Source organism: Drosophila eugracilis, unplaced genomic scaffold (genome assembly GCF_018153835.1).
Source record: "Drosophila eugracilis isolate 14026-0451.02 unplaced genomic scaffold, ASM1815383v1 contig_513, whole genome shotgun sequence".
NCBI classification, from domain to species: Eukaryota; Metazoa; Arthropoda; class Insecta; order Diptera; family Drosophilidae; genus Drosophila; species Drosophila eugracilis.
Genome location: NW_024573387.1, coordinates 212998 through 233988, shown reverse-complemented (window position 1 = coordinate 233988; position 20991 = coordinate 212998). Strand labels below are relative to the sequence as shown.

The 20991-nt window shown below is 41.6% G+C and overlaps 3 protein-coding genes across 3 annotated transcripts; 2 read left to right on the top strand and 1 right to left on the bottom strand.

The window, feature by feature from the left end:
• Positions 1 to 2492: 2492 nt before the first annotated feature.
• On the bottom strand, positions 2493 to 3293 carry LOC108114792. The gene has a single exon (XM_017225903.2). The coding sequence runs from the start codon at positions 3221 to 3223 to the stop codon at positions 2519 to 2521; it is 705 nt and encodes a 234-aa protein (XP_017081392.2). The 5' UTR covers positions 3224 to 3293; the 3' UTR covers positions 2493 to 2518.
• Positions 3294 to 6817: 3524 nt separating this feature from the next.
• Positions 6818 to 8787, top strand: LOC108114778. Its single transcript, XM_017225888.2, has 2 exons — positions 6818 to 6930; positions 8129 to 8787. Exon 2 carries the CDS (start codon positions 8173 to 8175, stop codon positions 8650 to 8652), a length of 480 nt encoding a protein of 159 aa, XP_017081377.2. The 5' UTR covers positions 6818 to 6930; positions 8129 to 8172; the 3' UTR covers positions 8653 to 8787.
• A 17-nt stretch (positions 8788 to 8804) lies between these two features.
• On the top strand, positions 8805 to 10309 carry LOC108114777. The gene has a single exon (XM_017225887.2). The coding sequence runs from the start codon at positions 8805 to 8807 to the stop codon at positions 10224 to 10226; it is 1422 nt and encodes a 473-aa protein (XP_017081376.2). The 3' UTR covers positions 10227 to 10309.
• The last annotated feature ends 10682 nt before the right edge of the window (positions 10310 to 20991 follow it).

The following is a 20991-nucleotide window of genomic DNA, read 5'->3' as shown; positions in this document are numbered from 1 at the left end:
GCAAATAGCCGGTTTACAAATACCAGCGACCAAATATTTGAATGGCTGGCATAAAAATCGAGCAATTTATTTAACAAATTATCCATTTTAGCGCCGTTCGCTTTGTTTTGTCAAATGAGGTTAATTTGTGTTTAACCTGACATGTGCTGGTCGCTGGTTGCTGGTTGCTGGTTGCTGGTCGCAGGTCGCCGCCTCCTCCTGCGGTCAAGTGTGGGTAAACGCAGTTTGCTGGCTTTTCCAGCCAGTCTACCAGCCTAACAGTCTGCCAGTCTGCCAGTGTGGGCAAATGCAGTTAGAAGCGTCAACATGGCGGCCTTTTTACAAACTGTTGGATTATCCAGTAAAAAGCTAAAATCAGGGCATGAAGTGAGTCTACCCGTATTTATCACCCTTTTGAAAAAGAAAGATCTGTTCAAAATCAAAAATACTCGTACAATATCATTTTTATCGTTAGCTCTTGAGATACAAATAAAAGTTGATCATGACATACCTAAATAATCTTTTAAATCATTTTAAAAATGTGTATAAGTGTGTGCCTGACAGGGAAAAAACGATAAAAACTAAGACTGACCAACTAGTAACTAGCCAATATATGATAAGCTCTTTCAGAAAAACAATCACTCAAAAACTCATTTTAGTACTTATCATTTTTCTAGCAGTATTATTACTATACAACCTTGCACTGGACTATCTATTAGAATATAATAATGATTTCTTTTTACATAATATATGACATATCGATGACCAAAACACCTCAGCTCAGCGATCCCACAGTGGACTCTCCCAATTCCCTTTCGATCGAAATTGTCGCTCATTCTCGTGTCGAGGGCCGTGGCAGGCCTGGTGCTTTCAATGACTATATAGGCCTATTTGTACATACAAATGCACATATAAATCCAATCCGATATAATTGCACTGGACATGCCAAAGAGCACGCCGTGGAGTGTGTTTTGGGAGGCGTGGCTGGGCGGTTCGGATGGTGATGGTGCGTTGACGTTGTCATCAAAATAAAAATTAATTATGCATTCTATGCGCTGCATTTGAATTGCTTTTGTTGTTTGTTACTGTCATTCCCATTTTGAGTGCGTTTGTTGTGGCGTCGCTGTATGGCTTGTTGTTGTTGTTGCTGTTGTTGCTGTGTGGGATTAATGTGGCATTAAAGCACCGCGCATACTTTTTAGCATTTGGATCCGATAACTGCGGGGCAAATAAATTACAAATATAATAATTAAGCAGCATTATTTTTGACAAAACAAATGCCCAAACACCGCCACATCGCCACATCGCCACCTCGCCGCATCTCGCCCAGAAAATCGGTTGAAAATCGGAGGGTGGCCATCGGGAAGGGGCGATAGTTCCGCCCCTCGGCAGTAGGTGGCGTTGGCGCCACTCTGGGCGTGCTGTGCGCTGCTGCACTAAAATGCATTTGTGCATAGGAATTAATTACGCATAATGACAATTTGATAAAATTGAAAAATTACATTTTATTTAAATTGATTTATTGTAATTAAAAATTCTATAATGGCACCCAGGGCCCGAGTTCGCGGTCCACGCCAGAAATGCATTTTCGAACAAAGCGATTTTCATTTTATCAGCGCCGAACATTGTTGTTTCCCTCGATTGTGGGCCATTGATTAGACCCACAAAAGTATTCAAATAATTAGCGAAGGTATGCCAAGCAAAGTTTCACAACGGGATTAAGTCCTACAGCCACATATCCGTTATGCGGGTAATTGCAAATTAATAAGTTGGTCGGTTTATCTTTGCTATATAATAGTATTTTTAGTATTATTATTTTAGATTAGAATATCCCTTTAAAACTTTGATAAATATACTAGCCAGCTCTTGAATAAAGTTACTTAACTTTCCACATTAACTTTAAGTAGCATAGAAATATATGAAAAATATAAAATTTTAAATTTTAAATCATTAAATCAATCAACTTTCTTAAATTTTTATGGAAAAACTTGAAAAACATCCCTCTAAAAGCTTTCTAACAAATATGAAAAATAGCTTTTAATTATATTTTGGAGATTTGCTATTTATTTGTTTGACTGTCTTGATTTCTGCTGCTTCTTTTCGGTTGATGCTTTTTTCTATTTATCATTTTTTGTACACCCCAAAAGATAAGACTCAAATATAATCTCTTTCTTGCCTTCTTTTGATAATTGTCAGGTTAAGGAAGAGTATTTTATTTATGATATCAATGTAGAACGGGTAACCGTGGAACATGTTACTTTAGCTTACTATATAGTATCCCTAGTATCCGCTTAAAACATAAATTGTAAGCTTGGTTCGTGGGAAAAGGCTTGCAAAATGATTATACACCTTGTTCCAGATTTTAAAGAGCATTTTATTTTATGGGATTATATCTCCTTTAAGAATACTTTGTGATGCCTGCTTCTCTGCATTATTTAATAGCTATAAAATCTAAAAACAAATCTGGAAAATACAATGGTGATGAACTGGCTTATTGATTAACACACAAAATATAAATAAACCCAAAAAAACGAACAATTTAATAGAAATAGAACAAGTAAGACAGCTTCTCCTTGAACCATTGCAGCAGGCTGACCTTTTGGTGTATAATTGCGGGTTGCTCTTCCTCAGATTGCCCGATCTCCAGATGGTGGGGAGTGACCCCATTCCCGTCCCTGACACCCTCTACGTCGATGGTAACAGTCATGGTACTTGTGGTCTCACTGTCAGTGGGATTGCCATTACTCTCCGATCTGTGCTCCAAGGCCTCTATGAGGGCATTCTCGGTCACCGGATTCTCTGCCTTGACCTTGACGCGAATGTCGCCGCCGTATCCGATCCTCTGGCCATTGTAACTCAACGCTATTTGGGAGTCTACCAAGCTGAAGTACTTCAGATACATGCGGTTGGTGCTGGTGAAGCTTTTTGCTTCTATGTGGCCGATATCGTGGAAGAACCGATAGACAACGTTCGCCCGGTCCAAGTCATAGTCGCTCACGGAAATCCAGAAAGTGTTCCTGGGCTCTTGGCTGTCCTTGCTCAGAGATTCCTCAGGGGAAGTGGCTTTTGAATCCTTTAAGGCGCTCTGGGGAGTAGAATCACATTCCACTACTTCGTTAAGAGCCCTTCTGGCCAGTCCATCGCAGATGGGTCCTCCACTATATCCTGGCAGAGGGTCGTCTTCTGGGTGCTGGGAAACCCAATGCACCTCGAACTCTTTCTTATAACAATGTATTTCGTGCATTTCGTGGGAATATCTTTATTCGAATTTGTTTTTATGGGGCTAAGGAAACTTTATACTGACTACTTGAAACTGACTGTTCATAGGAGGGTTACTTAGCCTTATCAAATAATTTGGCGTCGAAAAGAAGAAAGCATTTTAACTGTGGCAAAACTTTAAAAAGAGTGATCTTGCCTGGATAAGGTGATACATCCCGTAAAGAGAATTGAGAAGGAAAGTTATGCATAAGGGTATAGTAATTTCCAACAAATGTGTTAACTTTTATCTTGTTTTTGGATGAATCAAAGAGAAGAGTTCAAGCTAGGAAGTATTGACTGTTTCAGCATCTTCTTCGGCATTAGGTCTGAGTATCGTAGAACATTAAACATTAAAACCATTAAATCAGGGAAAATGAAATTGGGTTAGATAAGATGGTGTTATACCTGAAGGAAAGATCATTGTTTCTGCTAGTACAAATTTTAGTTAATATTTATCATTTTGGTTTTAAGAAACAATAAATTTAAGCAACTTTTTAGGAAATGCCTCCTCTAAGAATACCCCCTGAAGGAGTACCTAAATTTAGATCAAACCAGAAATCAGCTGATGGATAAATCCTTTGCGTGTTTTATTTATATAAATTCGAATTCGATTCCTGAGGAAACAGCAGATATGATTTAGGCTACCCTATGACCCCGCCGCACACCCGACCGAATAATCCGAGAGCCACTAGAACCGGACAACATCAAACGGTCCGTGGGCCGCGAGCACCCGGTTTTGCTTTATTTACGCATAATTTCGGGCAATTTATGAGCCAGGTATTGGGTAGTCGGGGCTCCACATTCATAAATTTCCCAGCTCTAGAGCACGAGGAGGGATACGAGGAGAGTTCAAAGCGTTTTCCAGGTTTTTCGGAGTCAATAAAATATTAAAAATTAGCTGATATAAATATAAGTAATACTTGGAGGCGCCAAAGCATTTGTGGTCGTGGTGAAGTGGCTGGGATTGTGGTTCCGAGCAGCAGTGGTTGCCACCCACAATGAGGCACAAAAAGACCGCCGCGGAAGTGTCTTTCAGCTGGGCCCATTCAGCGAGCCATTAGCCCGGTCGGAGATTAAAGGCGGCTGCTTCCGTGGACCAGGTCAAAGGAACTTCAAACGGAGGAGCGATGCCACTGCTGATTGGTTCTCATCATAATTCCGGCCATCGAATGAGTTCCTAATTTGTTTATTTGTTTGCCAGCAGCGGCGGCGGCATCCCTTTGAACCCGCCGCCTCTATCGAACTCAGGTGTGACCTGACGGATCAGCCGTATATGTACTAACAGTGTGTAATGCCGCTTTCATAATCCTCCCTGCTTGCAACGGGATATCCAAGGTGTTAATCATCCGCGAATCGTTAAGCATAATCTCGGAAACGCCCTGATCAAAGACCTATCTCATTCTTGACCCGATAAAATCCAATGAGCTATTCGCTAATGAACTGTGATCTATCTTTTCGGCCTGGGGAAGGGCATTCTGGAATGTCGGGCTGCCGTTTACACCTCCTTTATCAGGTCTTTGGCTGGTGTGATATTATCAAAGCCCAAATCTGACATAAACTATACATTTTCCAGCTTAATGGTAAACCTTTGTTTGGGGAAACTGCCAAGGAAAATGTTCAAACATTATTCTTAGCAAAGAGCTGTTGAAAAATACGATATTCTGTAGTTGATACTGAAGATAATAATAATCATTCAAATATATATTTTACCTTTTCTCTTATTCGTTATTCACTTAAAAATGATAAAACATTTAAAACATTTTAGTTTTCCTAAACTTATATTTTATCATTTTGGCTAATCGAGAATATAAATACACCTAACAAGTTTCTATAAATAAAAAATGTTGAAGACACCGATTTTGATGTAAGGAGCCTTAACGACTAATCATTGCGAAAGGTCAAAGCAGCCAGAGCTTTGTAATCTACTATAAGGTTCAACATTGTCTGCTAAGCTTAATTCGTAATATAAATAAATTAACATTAAAGTTTTTATAACCTACTCATAACATGCCATAAGGCTTTGCCATTAAAAAGCGTAAGGAATATATAAAATTATCTTATTTTCTACATATTATAGCTTTTTAAAATACTTTTCACATTTTAAAATTCAGAATTAATGGATTTCAAGGTGATGATTGTAACTTATTTCCCATTTTGAGTAAAACTATTTTAGTTTCAAAAGTTGTAGAAAAACCTACGAATATTTTCCAAAGAAATGAGCTTAATGGAAAGCAGAAACCACTGTTCAGTTAAGATGTTACTTATGTTATTGTAATTATTTATGTAATTGTAATTAAGTCATCTGTTAATGTTTAATGCTAATCTTACACATTATGGTTATATACATGCTTTTTTCTCATCAACCTTTTTATAAGTATTTTTATTACCATCCCATTATATACCAAGTAAATATATATTTATATCCGAAAAACATATCAGCCGAAGGCGTCAGACGCCCCGGCTCCCGCAATAGATTTAGGTTTTGTAAACTTAAGTCTACTTTGTGATAATAATAATTATAATTCCTGGCCTTGGTAATAATGTTATGTTAAGTTGCGTAGAAAAGCTGCTTCTGCCAACACCTCCTTAACTCTACTATTTAGAAACAATTTCAAATTAACTTAAACCGGAGAAGGTCAAACATTTCCCTTTATGTAAAATATACAAAAAATAATCTATATATCTATATCTATTACCTGCTTTAAACTTAAATGACCATTTAACTTACTTTAGTTTAAAATTCGTCTCTTCATAATAAGTATTGCCATGTGGCGGCATTTAATTTGCCTTTTGGCCAAGCTGTTTCCAAATCGCTCACCAATACAACCTACTACTGTTTATATTTTTCACGGGTGGGTGGGGTTGATGGGTGAGTGTGTGGGAGGGGGAGGTGCCGTGGAGGTCGTGCGTCGACGCCGCGGCCGACGTCGCTGCTCAAGAATTGCCGGCAATTTTTGCACATGCACCTCTGTTTACTAGTGCTTGTGTGTGCGAGTGCTTGTTGGGATTTGTTTGGAGAGCAAGCGAGTCTCTCTCTTTCTGCGTGTGGACTTGTGTCTCCCAATTTGACGCTCTCTCTTGCAGCGCTGCTTCCAATCAGAGCAAGAGAGAAACAGTCTGAGAGAGTGCTCTGCCAATTGGTCTTTGCTCTCTCATTTCCCCTTCTTGCAGAGACAGCTCCGGTTCCATTTCAGACGTTCCCATTGCCCCGCTATTTCCCCTTAAACAGCGTTCGCTCTCTCTCTCCCGCCCTCAATCTCTAGCGATGTGTTTCGTCTTCCCCTCTTGACAGCGTACGGGGCTGTCTCGCTCTCGCACCCAATGGAAGTGGGCTAGTTTAAGGTTTTGCTTCTTTTTCGCTCTTTATTTATTTCGTTTTAGGGCTTGCTTTGTTTTTACCTTGCTGCGTCCGTGTGGGTGTGTAGCTGTGTGTGTGCGAGAGTTAATTGTTGTTGGTGCCAAAGTAACGCGCTATAAGAAAAGTGGGCGGGGGTGTATTGTCATATTCTGTCTTGCTTTATTTTTGCAATCTTCAACTTGACGTTTATTTTTCACTACTACCCATTCTCTCCCTACACTCCATTCTGCACTGCTTCCCTCTCATTGTGTTTGCCTTTCATTCGGCATATCTCATGGACGAGGGTCAGGTGAGAATTACACCGGAGATTGGGTGGATCGATGAGTTTAACAAAGGTAAAGTTGTAATTTGTGCTGTAATCGATGGATTATATATTTTATGTTTCTTAACTATAATCTAAAGTCCATAACTAATCTGTTAGCGTTTTCTAATTTTTCCTAATATAAATAAGCACAATTAAATCAATTATTCGTAACTTAATAACAAGACTTCTTTGTAAATTTAAAAAATAAATATTTATATGTATGTATGTATAAGGAACTATGGAAATTGGAACCCATCGATTTAAAATTCAATCAATTAATAATGTACTCAACTGTGTAAGAGCAGTGACTACATTTTCACATCGAGCCCATTGTCCTCTGGACTAATTTACTTGCATTTTCAACTGCACTGCTGATGTGCAATGATTTTCCTTTTAAATGTCCTAGTAGCAGCACTAATAACTGTCTATAGGTTTGTCTTCTTTACTTATTTTTTTATATTGTCTTGTCTTTGTCATAAAAAGGTTTTCCACATCCCCATTCCGAATGTTTTCTTTGCCTTCATAATATTGGTTACTAAATATGCTGCTGCCTTTTCCTTAGACTGCTGTCTGGTGCTCTTGTAGGTGAAATTCCCATCGAATTAGGAGCATTAGCTGACAGAGGGCGTTTAATAACCCAAAAATAATACTTAGTGTGAATTATTAAGTTAATATTAAAAAGAGAACAAAGAACAACTTTAATCGACAAGGCTTACATGCTCTCAAAGAGTTGATATCAACCTCAAAACAAGTACTTGCAATGGAAGCATCTAGATTAAAGCAACAAATAATTAAAGTTTGGTTTTTGTTAATAAATTAAGATAACGAAATAGATAGTGGAAGATATAAGAAAGGTTTCTATCAGTTCATTTATGATTTAAAATGATATTACATCGATAATGGTAGAATTTTAAATAAAACAATTCAAATCGGGACTTGCTTTTTAATAGTAATTTAACAATCATTAATTAAAAATAAATTAAAATGCTTTTGTTAAATTCAGTTGAAATGCAATGCAAAGCCATTGGCCTCGAATCATTAACTTTGTTTTAAAGAAATAAATTAACTAATAGATAACCAAATACTAAAAGCCAAAATAATTTAAATGTAAACATGAAAAAACCACATCGTGTGTATTTCCTTCAATTGTCTTCTTGGCATAAATGTAGCAGCCTGGCTATAATTTTAAACTATTCCTTTGATGAATTTATATATCTCCAAACCTTCAGTTCACAAATTCCAGTGAGTTGCCACATCCAAGGGGTCCCTCGTGATGGTTTTGCTGCAGACCAGGAACATCTCGAGGAGCATCGTCCAATCCGGGAAGTGTTTCTACCATGTGCTGGCCCGCGTTTGCAGGAGTTCCCAGCGGATCCCCAACACCAGCTACCTGAACACCGAGAGCAATGTGGAGCAATTCCTTCAGAGCAGTTCCTGGCTGAGGAGCAGTATTCTGTTCGTGGAGAAGACTCAGCCCATTTGCAAGGATAGCGAGAATCCGAAGTTGGATGGGGAGAGTGGGGTGTCCGGCCACTGGAACATTGTCCTTGAAATGGAGAGAAGTTTACTGCGGATGATCTGCTTGATCGCAGACCTCCTCCGTCCCGTCTCGCCAGAAGTCTTGTTCAAAATCCTGAATCCGTTTGGTCATTCCTGGAACATGGCGCAGGAGGATTTAGATGAAGAGCTCTCGGTGACCTGTACAGAGATCTCCGACATGCAGCCGCTTCAACTGGGGCCCTTGGGCGACTGAGTTGGATGGGAGACTCCATCCCAGCACCAGATTTCCACAGGGGCTTGCAATCTATTATCCTGGTCGTCCGATCACTAGACTTACAAATTTCCCATGACAGTTGTATTTAAATTTGGAGAAAATATATTTTTATTAAAAACGGAATCGCAAGAATGTTAAGCCTGAGGAATGGAGTCTTCGCGGGCGGTCTTCTCGGCAGCGGCTCTTGCATTCAGCTACTCGCTCCGTGTGCCTGTCGTGCTCTGCGAAAGTCGCCGCCGAGGAACTCTCCGAAGAAGCCATTCAAACCAGCCCCGGGCCAAATGTCCGAGGAGAAGACGCGTCTGTTGCGCCTAATAGAGAGGGGGTGTCAATGTCCTCCGCTCGAGTCGACCAAGGAGCGTTGGTTCTTCAACAACCAGCGCATTATCCTGACCCTGGCCACAGCCCTGAATCGTCCGCCTGACTTGGTGACAGACTTCCTGCACTCGCTAACCTTGCAGAACTTTGCACAGATCCTGAAGCCTCCCGTTTCTCCAGGGATTCATTGCAAAGTTCCCTTGGTGAACTGCAATGTCTGCGAGAACTACATGAGAGTCTTTGATACCAATGGAAACGTGAGAAGCCGCTTCAGCCAGGACACCCTGAAGATGCTGATGTATGCCCTACAGACCGTGCTAAAAGAAGGATCCCACGAGATGTCGCGACCAGATGGCTTAAGTTTTGGCACCCAACGGGGGAGCCACAGAAAGAATTCCATAGCGAAGAGGGCTGGCATCGGAGTCGACTCCGTCGCTCGGCAAAATGGGAAAAGAAGATTGAGAAACGCAGAAGCGAAGGCCGATCTTAACAGACGGTACTTAAGCAGCGGACTGCTAGATCACTCACTCGGAGATCCTGGCAATGAGTTCATGTCGAACTTTGATTCCGATGCCCTATATGCCCCAACGCAGGGCCATGCAAGTTGGGGTATGGACGATCCGTTTCCTCCAGACCGTTCCAGGCTGCTCGTCAGTCTGCTTACTCAGGTCAATGAGAAGACCTACCTGATGCGAGATACGAATAAGCTGATCACCACCATCAGAGACCTTAAGTTGGATAGTCCTTCTGGTAGCCCCAGGCCAGCGTCAAATCAGGACGAAGTTGCTAGGAAAATATCGGATTCCTACTACGAAAGGGTCAAGGCCACTCCCTCAAAAGCTCTGCTCAGGAAACGCTCAGCACACAATCTGAAGAGGAAAATAAAGTCCAATACAGACGATGACCTGTTAGGGAAATCAAAGGGCCGTATGTACTATGGGGATCCCCTCCCGGTCCTCCTGCACGAACCCTTCGATCGGGATAAGCCCTGGACCTGGCTGCGCCGACATCCCCAGCAGATGCGCATGACCGAAGTCGGGGAGGTAACCCACGGGCCCATCCGTCGATACCGGCGCAACACCATAGAGGATCTGTTGCAGAAGGCCAAGAAGCGGGCCTCGGTCGTCACAGTGATGACCATGGACAACGAGGGCAGAAGCTCAAAGACGCAGCCGATGTTTGGCCAGAAGCCGAACCAGAGTTCGACACCAACTACGACATCTTCTCGAAAATAGATTTAGTAATTCCGCTCGTTAATGAAAATATGTCGCTACATCGCCTCTTTTGAATGCTCAAACAGAGCAAATTTAGTGTAGCTGCCGGAAATCTTTGAATAAAAACAATAACTTTGAAATAATTAATCATAGTAGTTAAAGAAGGAAATGTTAAAGTGGGCCGAGATGATGTATATTGGCCTTTTAAGTTAATATTTATAGATAACAGTTGTTGGTAGTTTGTAAAATTTGTAATGTTTTCTCTTAAAACATTTCGAAGAAATGGAAGGGAAAGTTCTTTTTGAACCTAACTAGTCATCCGATCTTCCTGTCTCTGAAAGTCTACATGAGACAATATTAAAATGGTAAAAATAGTAATCAAAATTTGGAACATGAACACTTTAAAGTATTCACCTACATCCCAGAATTCGATCTTCCCCCGTTTAGATATGACCAATAAGTCCTTAAAGAAATCATTTTGGTTTTCCTTTCTCGATAGCTCGATTGCAATGTCAGAGCAAGATCTAGACCCACACCCCAACTAATAATCCATTTCCCGAGCATTGGCATTGGAAAGCTGGCTAATGCCACCGCAACTGTGCTGTTAAATCATTTTGATAATGACACCCGATGGGGCAGAGGGCCGCGGCCGAAGAATTCGCCTCCCTTTCGGGGGCTACGAATATTATTTTTAGACCGCCACGTCGCCAAGTTGCATGGTATTTTGGTATATTTTCGTGATTTGAGTTTTATGACGTGTAGTAATTTGTTGGCTCGTTAAGTTTCTTGAATAGCGAGGGAAGGGGGGCGAAAAGGGGCTGATTCGAGACGGTGCAACCCGTTCGCTGCATATCGAAATGATCTTGCCGCTCGCCTGGCTCACTGGCTCGCTGGCTCTCTGGCCAATAAAATTCCAAAATTTTTTACGACCAGCAGAAGGGAAATCCAACCGAAATGTTTTTTATTGCCCCAGAAACACTCAATAAAGGCGAATTATTACTGTTGGATTGCCGTTCTTTGTTTTTGTGTGGCGACGCGCCTTCCCCGTTCTATTCCATATTTTTGGACCCGCTTTTTTAAGCTTTTGCCGCCTCCTCCCTTTAGTTTTTTTTCGGTTTTTTGGTTGAGGTGTAAATGCATTTTTATTACAGTTTTAAAGCCAGCAACAGTTTATAGTTGGGCTTTCTTTTTCCCCGATTTGCGTACACACATCTATCTATACGAGTGTAGTGTGTGGCTGTGTGCTGAGCCCTAAGCTTTTTTGTGGAGTTTTCCGTTTTAAATGCTGATCTGTTGTTTATGAACTCACAAATTTATGATGGCTTTTATATTTCGAGAATTACGCGATTTGATTAATTGCTATAATGGCACTGCACGAAGAAGCTGTTGCGTTGCCATGCTAAATAATATAGATACTAACATTTTGAATTTATCTAATTTAAATTGATTTTTAATCATAAAACTAAATGCGGCAATCAAACTTATCAATTTGAAATGATAATCACTCTTAGCTTTATTTTTCCACTTAAATATATTATAGGAATGATGGAAAAGTATAGAAACAGTTTAATAAAACTGCGAAACACTCCCGCTCCGTCTAAAAACGCATCTAAATTGGCGAACTGCAACTACTCGTAAACCATGTCCTCAGTCAGACGAAAACAAGGCCATAAACCACGACGAAGAGCCATTCCCCACTCTAGTAAAAATGTGAACGAGTGTGTCGCCTGTCAGACAGTGACATCATAATAGTGTCATTGTCATCAGGAGCCAGTGCATCCATGGACATGGCTCAGCTCCCGAACTGCCAAAAAAGAGCGCCGAAAACGAGGCGAAAATGCCGGAGTCATAAATCAAAAGAGCGCCGCATGACGAGCTAAACAAACAAAAACAATTAGAAATAAGCGCAAAAACTAAACGGAACAGGAGGATGAGAACGAATATGATGTGGATGTGGATGTGCTCCATATGCTGGGTATAAATAAGCAGTGCAGGCCAGGACGAAACAGCCAAACAAGGACGACGACGAGGACAACATTTCATCAACGCAAACGAGCGAAACGTTTATCAACTGCTCAAATGGCCATTAAACGTGTGTGTGTCCCGACATCAACGCCCCAAAACAGAAAGTGGGATGCCAGGACTATCTGCCAGGACATTCATCAAACGATAAATTGAGTGAATGACTTCATGATGGCGATGCAAAAGGGGCGCACTTCCTCACTTCCGCACGCTCACTCACTCACTCACTCGCTCGCTCGCCTCCAAGCATGGACAATTGGCCAGGACATGTTGCAGTTGCTGACCCCCTCTCTCAGGAGGCGGTGCGTTTGCCACGCCCCCTAGCACCATGGCCAAAAGCAGATGGAAAACCCAGAGAAAAACCCATTTTGAGCGACTGTCTGCTGTCTGCCTTTGCCTCAAATTGCCATCACATCCTGTTTGCCGGCCAGAGGACGATGGCATGCCAATTGTTTCTCTGATTGGTATTCATCCATGGACTGACCAGTTGGTGCAGCCGTCAGGACCTGTTATCCTTTCGGCTCCCGTTTTTGGCCGCCTTTCGCCCTGCAGTCTCGTCTTCGTCCTGAGGCCACATCCATCATTCGGCGCCTGACGTGACGTTAGTGTTTTAATGGACTCCACTTGTCTGCCCTGATCACAGGACCCTGGAGTCCACAGTCCACAGTCCAGAGTCCAGTGTCCGGAGTCCAATCCCACATCCTTCGACTGCATTGTTTGTCTACGTGCTGGCAGCCGACTCTGTCAGCCGGAATGAGGGGTTTTTTATTGCAGTCCAGCTCGGAGTCATTTGCATCTTTATTTGAGTCCGAGGCGTATTTATCTTTCGTCTTTGCAGTTGATTTGCCATGCACTCAGGGAAAATGGTGGGCTATAAACGTTGTAAAAGGGTCCTTTATAATCGCCTTTAACTTGGCATAGTGTTTACTTTGAATCTTTAGTGAATGATTATAATTATTACTTTACTATCATTAAGTCAAGGAATTATTCTCTAAAACCTGTTTACTGGCAATATTTAGGGGAATACCCAAATCATAACTGCATCCATAAAGAAGTGTAGGTATTTTATGATATATATAATGTTAATAGGTATAACAAAGTGGTTTAAGACTAACAGCTGTTAATTCATTCAACTTGGGCTTCAGAGAAGCTAATTCGCTATTAGTCTGCTGTTGAAAGATTATTGGAGATCATTTGTAGTTAAAGTAAGTCTAGGTCATTATTTTCTTTGTCGTTAGGCAAGGAAACTACAATATGTATAGATTATTATCGTTGATAATTTAACAGCATTTAATGATTACTGTATTCTCCATCTCATAGCCACAAGTTGGCCTAGTTAAGCAGCAAAGATGTTCTGAGGAAGTAAACCCCATTGAGTGGCGAACTTGTTAACATGCCACCAAAATGTTCCCAGCTTTGTCAACGGGAATCAGGATCAGGAGTGATCGATGGAGAAACGGAAGTATTGGCAACAGTGTTGCGAGCTTAATGAGCTTACAATACCCAGATGGATTGAAGGCGATTCCATAGCATCAGCATCCATACTATGTTGGCGACTTACGTCAGACGACTTCCTCACACTAATCGTGGCGACGGGCTGCTGGCCGATTTTAATCGCTGCTAATATTAACTAATTGGCATACTTAGCCGGCGATGAGAGAGCGGTAGCGCGGTAGTGCGCCTCGCAGGCTCTCCATCAAGATGCGACACGGCCTGAAATTATCTAATGAATTTTCACTTAATCCGAATCAAAAGTGGCGATCAAGATGCGGCATCCGTTCGCATCTGTTGCCATCGTCAGCCAAAAGAAAACTCTTGTGGCATGTTGTGGTGTGTCGTTGTGTCGTTGGTTGTCATAATCCGATCAGCAGGCGAATCCGCGACCCAAGGCCCCTGAGGATCGTTCCGCAGACCATGGAGCAGGGCAGGGAGCGCCGGCAAGGGGCGCCCAAGATATGATCTGTGAGGTCGTCAGCACGATCGCGAGGTCCCCTCCTTTCCTCCATGCCGATCCGGTGAGTCTTCGCGTTGATTTTCTTTTCATTCTCGCTAATAATTCGCCTGACAGATATTCAGGCATAATTAGAGATTAATTGTTCTATTCATAATTGGTCTTGGCTTGATATTTTTGGACATTTGGCAGGAAGGCGAAAATTACATCAACGTGGGGTTCGCTGGCTGTCGGCTGTCACGCTTGCTAAATGCCACGGCTGACGGAGGAGGTGGGGCTGGGCGTAGGGCCCAGAATGACAGCAACAGTTGCCCATGCGGAATCATTTTCGCGAATGATGAGCTATTCGAAAGTGGCAAGAATAGTTTTTCAGCTAAGAAAAGGAAGGCATCGCAAAAATCTATTAGCAGATCTGCACATTTATAGCTTTGATTGATGATTTTATTGGATAGATTTTAGATTTGTATATTTAGATATTAACTTTTACCTCTTAAATGAGAAGGTGGAAGAGTATTTCCAGAGAGTATAAAGATGTTTAAGTACAGAAAATGATAATTAATATCGTCCCAGAAAGCTCTTCGATCTTAGCATTTCGATTTCCTTTTCTATCAAATCACAAATTGGTTTTCCAGCCTCAACCTGTTCCAGTGCCTGCCAAAAAGCGAATAGAATCCCTTCGGTCTATCTTGAAAGAGAAGAAATCTTCCAAGTTATCTTCACCATCACATCTCGAACATTTGTTAAACCTTTCCCTAACGGAACTTGACGGGATACGCTTGCCCTGCTAGCCAATTTTCTTGTATTTTCCTTGTTTTTGGCTTTCGTAATTTGTGTTATTTGGCCATAAAGTTGATGGTTGGCTCGTTTGTTTGACATTCCGCAGGACATGGCCGAAACGGAGGACTCGCAAAGTGAAAGCAGTAGCATATTTTATTTCTCCTAATGATAGCGCGGGCAGAATGTCTCCAAGGACCAAAGTCCAAAGTCCAAGGACCTGGGTCCCAGGACCCAAGACCCAAGCAGAAGCCAGAGCCATGCCAAAGTGGCCAGGCGAAAGAAGGAGCCCATAAAATGTGAAATTTATGCCCGGGCTTTCCTTTGTTTTTACTCAAATCGTACATAGATTATACAGAATTATGACGAGCGCGTGTCTATCCATCGAGCAGGACAATGGACGAATGTCGCCAGGAGATTGGGGCGGACTCGAGTCCGCTTTCTTGTCGTCGTCGTTATCGGCCATAGTTGTCCTGCGCAAATAGTTTTCATAAATTAATTTTATTTCGCTTGCGGAGCCTCGGACAAAGGTCCTGCGTCCTCCGCCCGCCTCCCAGACAGTTACATATTTCTTTCCTAATTGTGCCGCAGTCTCGTTTCTCGTTTCTAGTTTCGTCTTCTCGGCGAAAATTGACGTAAATTAGAGCACTTTGCGTCGATTTGCAACGATTTGGGGTACGAAACTTGTATCGCAAATCCATAAATATTTATATTTATGGCTTAGGGAATGTTATAAATGGCAGCCAAACTTAGCTATACACACAGAACCGCGGACTGGGATGGTCTGCCTAGCGATCACGTTCTATCTATCTCTGGGTCCAGAATTCTGGATACGTCAGCAACTTTCGGTTGACTTACGGCGGATCCGACTGTTTGTGGATGGTTTTGTTTGGAGGTCATAGAATTTTGAGATACATTCGAAAGATGATTAATACAGATGGATAAAGTGGAGTCAATTTATTTATATATTCCGTGTGTTTATCTAGGTACTAGGTACTAACTATGTACCCAGTTACTCGTCAATATCCTTACATAGAACCAAGCTAGCTTAAGCAAACTTAATATAGAGATATACAGAACCAATATCAGGAATCCAGACAATTTGCATTATTTACTTGCATTATTTGCCGGATTAGGTGACAACCTAAATCCGCATTTGGTGGCCAATCCCGATTGTTTCCTCGCAGTACGGACAAACCCACCGAAAGTGTTTCGTTTAAATCCGCAAACCGAAATCGTAAAAATGAATTTTTAATGCCTCGCATGGCTGTGTCTACCCCGAGGCGCTAGATGGGAATAGATGGGGAAGCATCCCCGCAGAAGCGGATAGTGAAAGGCAGGAGGACTTGGCTGTTTGGCTGGGACTGGCCAACCATCATTTCAAAATAACGTATCGTAAATTTTCAAGTTAACATCAAAATTGTGAAAATTATGTACAATTCCCAGGAACACAAGAACGGCAACGAGGGCAGACCGAGAACATTCATAACCAAATTTATTGCAAATAAGAAAAATGTCCGCCGACCGATAGACGGACGGATACGGAGACCGAGATGGAGATGGAATGAGAGCGAGAGAGAGAGAGATGGTGGGAAAAGCTGGGAAAACTCAGAAAACCAACAGATAGACAGGAATGTGAGCGGGCTGAGTGGAGAACTTCAGAGCAACGAGGACATGGCAGTCGAGCTGTGAACGTAGTAAAAGTGGCCACAGGACAACAGTAAGGATGGCTCCTGTGCTCTTAGTTTTACCACCCGGCCCTCCCCCTTTGCGGTCAGCAGAAAATGTAGAAAAATAGATGAAAAGCAAAGCATAAAAAATATAAATTCCACACACAAAAAAAGCAGACACACAGGAAAAACAACAAGGGCAAAAAAATGATGAAAGACAAACATGCGCCACAAGGATAATGGACAGCGGCAGCGAGCGAGATGGAAAATCGGGGACACTTTTGTGGGTGTTGTGCGCACACAAAACTTTTCCTTGCCCAAGTTGGGAGGGGTAGCTGTGGGTGGGAGTGGGGTTGTAAGGACATCGGGTGGCTTCCATCAAAACAAACAACGGGGCCAAGCACTTGACGAGCCAAAGGATATCCACACCACCGGGTGTGGGGGTGTGACCCGAACTCGAAAGTGTTGGAATATTTCGGTGTCGGGTGGAGAGAGGATGGGGCTGGCTAGCTGGAATTGGCAACTGGAAAGCAGGCAACTATTGAGGCTACTTTTATCTGTGGGAAAGTATATTAATGTTTCGAGGAATATGCAGGTTCTGTTCGATTAAATTGGTTGCAGCTACTGGATGAAGGTAGTTTTGGTAGAGAGAGGAATGGTATTCTGTTAGTTTTATATATTTTAAAGTTTGAACTGTATGATAATCGGTTTATTTGTCTTCTAGTTTAAGTTTTAAATACAAAATCTTTAAAAAGGCATCGTATTTGGTCTCCGTTATGGACTAATAAAATGTTATCTTACTCTTTTATGAGTTAATGATTAAGAAATGCGATAAGTTGATGATAATACGCTTTTCTCTTTGTATTTACAGGGAAAACTCATAACATAATAATGCATACTAATTTAAGGAAATTAGGATTTTTAACTGATAACATAAACAATCAATTCAAAATGTTCTCCACATTACCAATATTTAGTTTTCCTTTAAATAAGTAACTATTAAAAACAGAAATAGCCCCGTTATTACCAATTCCACCTCCTATTTCCAACCCATATTCACCCATCAAAACTCGCCTAGATGAAATGTCAAATTGAAAAGGAAATCCCACCAACAACCCCACCAGCTTTCCACCCTCCTAAGTAGCCTTGAACCAAATGGGAACCCCAAGTGAAGGGGTAAACAATGAAGTGTCGCCCGTAATTACACGTGCCACGCCCACTCGCCCACTCGCATGACAAAACAAAAATAGAAGGCCCGAAAATGAAAAGTCCTCGAAGTGACAAACAACGGGATTGCTATTTTAGAGCCACAAACAAAAAAAAACAATCCAAATTTGTGCAGATTTTTCAGCTGTGTCAAAAAATTGTCAGCACAGAGTAAATGGCAGGCCTAACTGCCCCCTGGAAAACTCCACCTCCGAGCCCACCCACACATTTTCCACCCTCCGGCTGAATGTTCGCATGTGACAGGGCAAATATGAGTTACAAAAATTTGACAGTTGATATTTTGAAAATTGTCTGCCAGCAAACGAAACAAAAAGAAGACTCGCCCGAATTGGGAATGGCTTTTGAATTTGAATTTGAATTTGGTTTTGAATTTGAGGAGCATTGCCATCAAAACATTCTACGAATGGCAAACATTTTCGATTTATTTCTAATTAGAGACAACTTTTTGCCGGACGTCCTCTGCTGCTGCCCTGTCCTGGCCGTTGTTGTAGCTGCTTTCGATGTTGGCCGCTTTGCTTAATGAGTTTCAGCATTTGCTCGCAGCTGAAAATATTTGACAGTTGTCATTCTGACAGTTTCTGGCAAAAAGTTGAACGGAATAAGTTCGAGTTAGCAGAAGCTGAAATGCCCTTTCCCAGAATACATTAAACTTGTGGTTAAAATATAGTAAAAAAATGTAAAGCACTTACGGAAATATAATTTTCGAATTAATAATAATATTTCAAGTTATTCTCAGGGAGAGGGCATCTTCCGTTTGACCTTCCGCTTTTCTTGTTCCCCGCCTTCAGCATGATATATCTTCCCTCCCGACTGAGATCTTTTTGACAAAAGCGCCGAAAATCCCATTAAACATGTTGTACCCCATTAAGAGAATTCATTTAGCCAAATTAATTAACTTGTTGTTCTTAGCGACAACAATTACGGGCGAGTGAAAAGAACGCTTCCATCATCGTAAAATATTTGCCGATGAGGCGTGAAAATTAATAAAAATTATAAAAAAATATGTGCTTTCCAGAATATATGCATAAGTGGACAGTGGACGAAAGAAAGCCTTTCGGTTAGCCATCTTCTGTGCTTTATTTTCGGTGAGAGCCGCCATTAAATCATAATAAAAAACGATAATTGCGCTTTTCACCCGACAAGCCGTAAATTAGGGCCACGCATGCGAGCGAGACAAGTGTAAGTCGTGATTCAAATTGACGTGTCAACAATTAACATAACTCTTGGCCAAGAAAGAGGAGGCGTCCCGAATGGCCAAGTGTCCAAATGCCCAAGAAGTGCCCGCGCCCACGCTTTTGGATTTCCGCATTTCGGATACGGGATTCGGGTTCGGGTTCGAGTTCGAGTTCGGGACCAACGGCATTCGTCAATATCTCTGTCCGCGCCTTCATAAATTGGACCCAGTCAGTGGCATCCAGCAGCTGCATCATCGCCACATTCTGGCCCCCTTCCCCCCTCGGTCAAATGGTTCGAAGACATTTTCCGTTGACACCGCGGATTTGCTCTGCCCCAAACCCCCGATGAGTGGGCGTGGGTGTGGGGCTCTTCTCTGTTGTGAAAGATCTGCGCTAAGGAGGAAAATATTTGGAAGATAAATAAACTAATAAATCATTATGTTAAATTGGCATGATATTTATTTTAGTGCCTTGATTTTCTCATCTCGCTTTTCCGAAACTCAAATAGAACGCTAACATGTGTTATGTGGGAAATGCTCTTGGCATGTCCAACTGTCAGTCCGTTCAGACTTTACACGGCCCTGCTCCGATAGACAGCTGACTACGGTGGATCTCGCGGGATTACTCGGAGTAATACGGAAAAGTTGACTTTGGAACTAGTGGGATTTAAATATTTTTCATACTATTTCTCAAATAATTTTTAATCAAAGGGATTATTTAAAGGCAATAGAATTACTGCAATCATTTTGTTTTTCGAGTAATTAGATTAGTATTTAGTTTAGTTTAGAATTATCACATGTTGTAAAATTATTAAATAGTCCGCCTATGTTGACTTTGGCCTAGTTTTTTACATACCTATCAAATTTGCTTATTGGGATTGGACCTAATTAAAAGAATCTATAGAATACTATAGATCTAGTAGCTCATTAGATGAATTTAATGTTAAAGTATGTATTATTTATATAAATATTTATTTCACTTGGGGACAGTGAAGCTGGCAGATATTATCAATTAAAAAGGAAGCACTGTAGTAAGATGGTCACACTAGCACGCGTAACAAACGCGTGTAAGCACAATGTATACAATGTATTCCTCTCTCTTACTTTTGCATTAAGATTAAGCTAACGACACTATGTGTGTCCTGTTCGCACGATATACGAATGTCCCCAATACACGTTAAAATTAGGCTAGGATAGAATGTGATAAAGGGAATACAGAACAACATTGTTTCCTATGTAGTAACATTTCTGTACTATTATTAAATATTATTACTAATACAAGTTGAATTGTCATGTACCCCGAGAGTCTTTATGTCCCTTTTAACCCCTTATTAATCTTCCCCGACTCAATACCCACCGAGAACTTCCCCCATTCATGAGGAGCAGTGAAATGTGACCGAAAAACTGCGGTTTATGTGCTAAATTCTGCATGTGGAAATGCCAAATTTAATGTTATACTTCAATAAAAACTTCTTGAGGCAGACGGCGGCCAGTTTGGGCCAGCGGCAACATGTTGCAGGGATCGCAGGCACTCGAGTGTTTGTGCAACGTCCGCATTCCTGCATCGAACATTAAATTTACAAAATATTAACAACATGAAACACCAACAAGATGCAACAACAGCGCCAACTTTTTATTAATTGCAACCGAGCGACAAAAAATATTCGCAGCAAATAAAGTTGCCTGCCGAAGAACAACTTGCAACAGAGGCAGTGGCAACATGATCAAGAGAGGGGGTACAGGGAACACATGCTAATTCTGCCCCAGTCAGTGACAAGTGCTTGTCAACTAGGAAGGCGAGTTTCCCGAAGATCTGGGGACGAGCTGGAAAACGAAGGGAGCGCCGCTGTCGCCGAGTGGGCCAATAAATAACAAGTGAAAAACAAATGGAAAATATTAAAAACTGACGGATGCCTCCGTTTGTCTGCCTCTCTGCCTGCTGGGGATGTGGGGAGGGGGTTGTCCAGT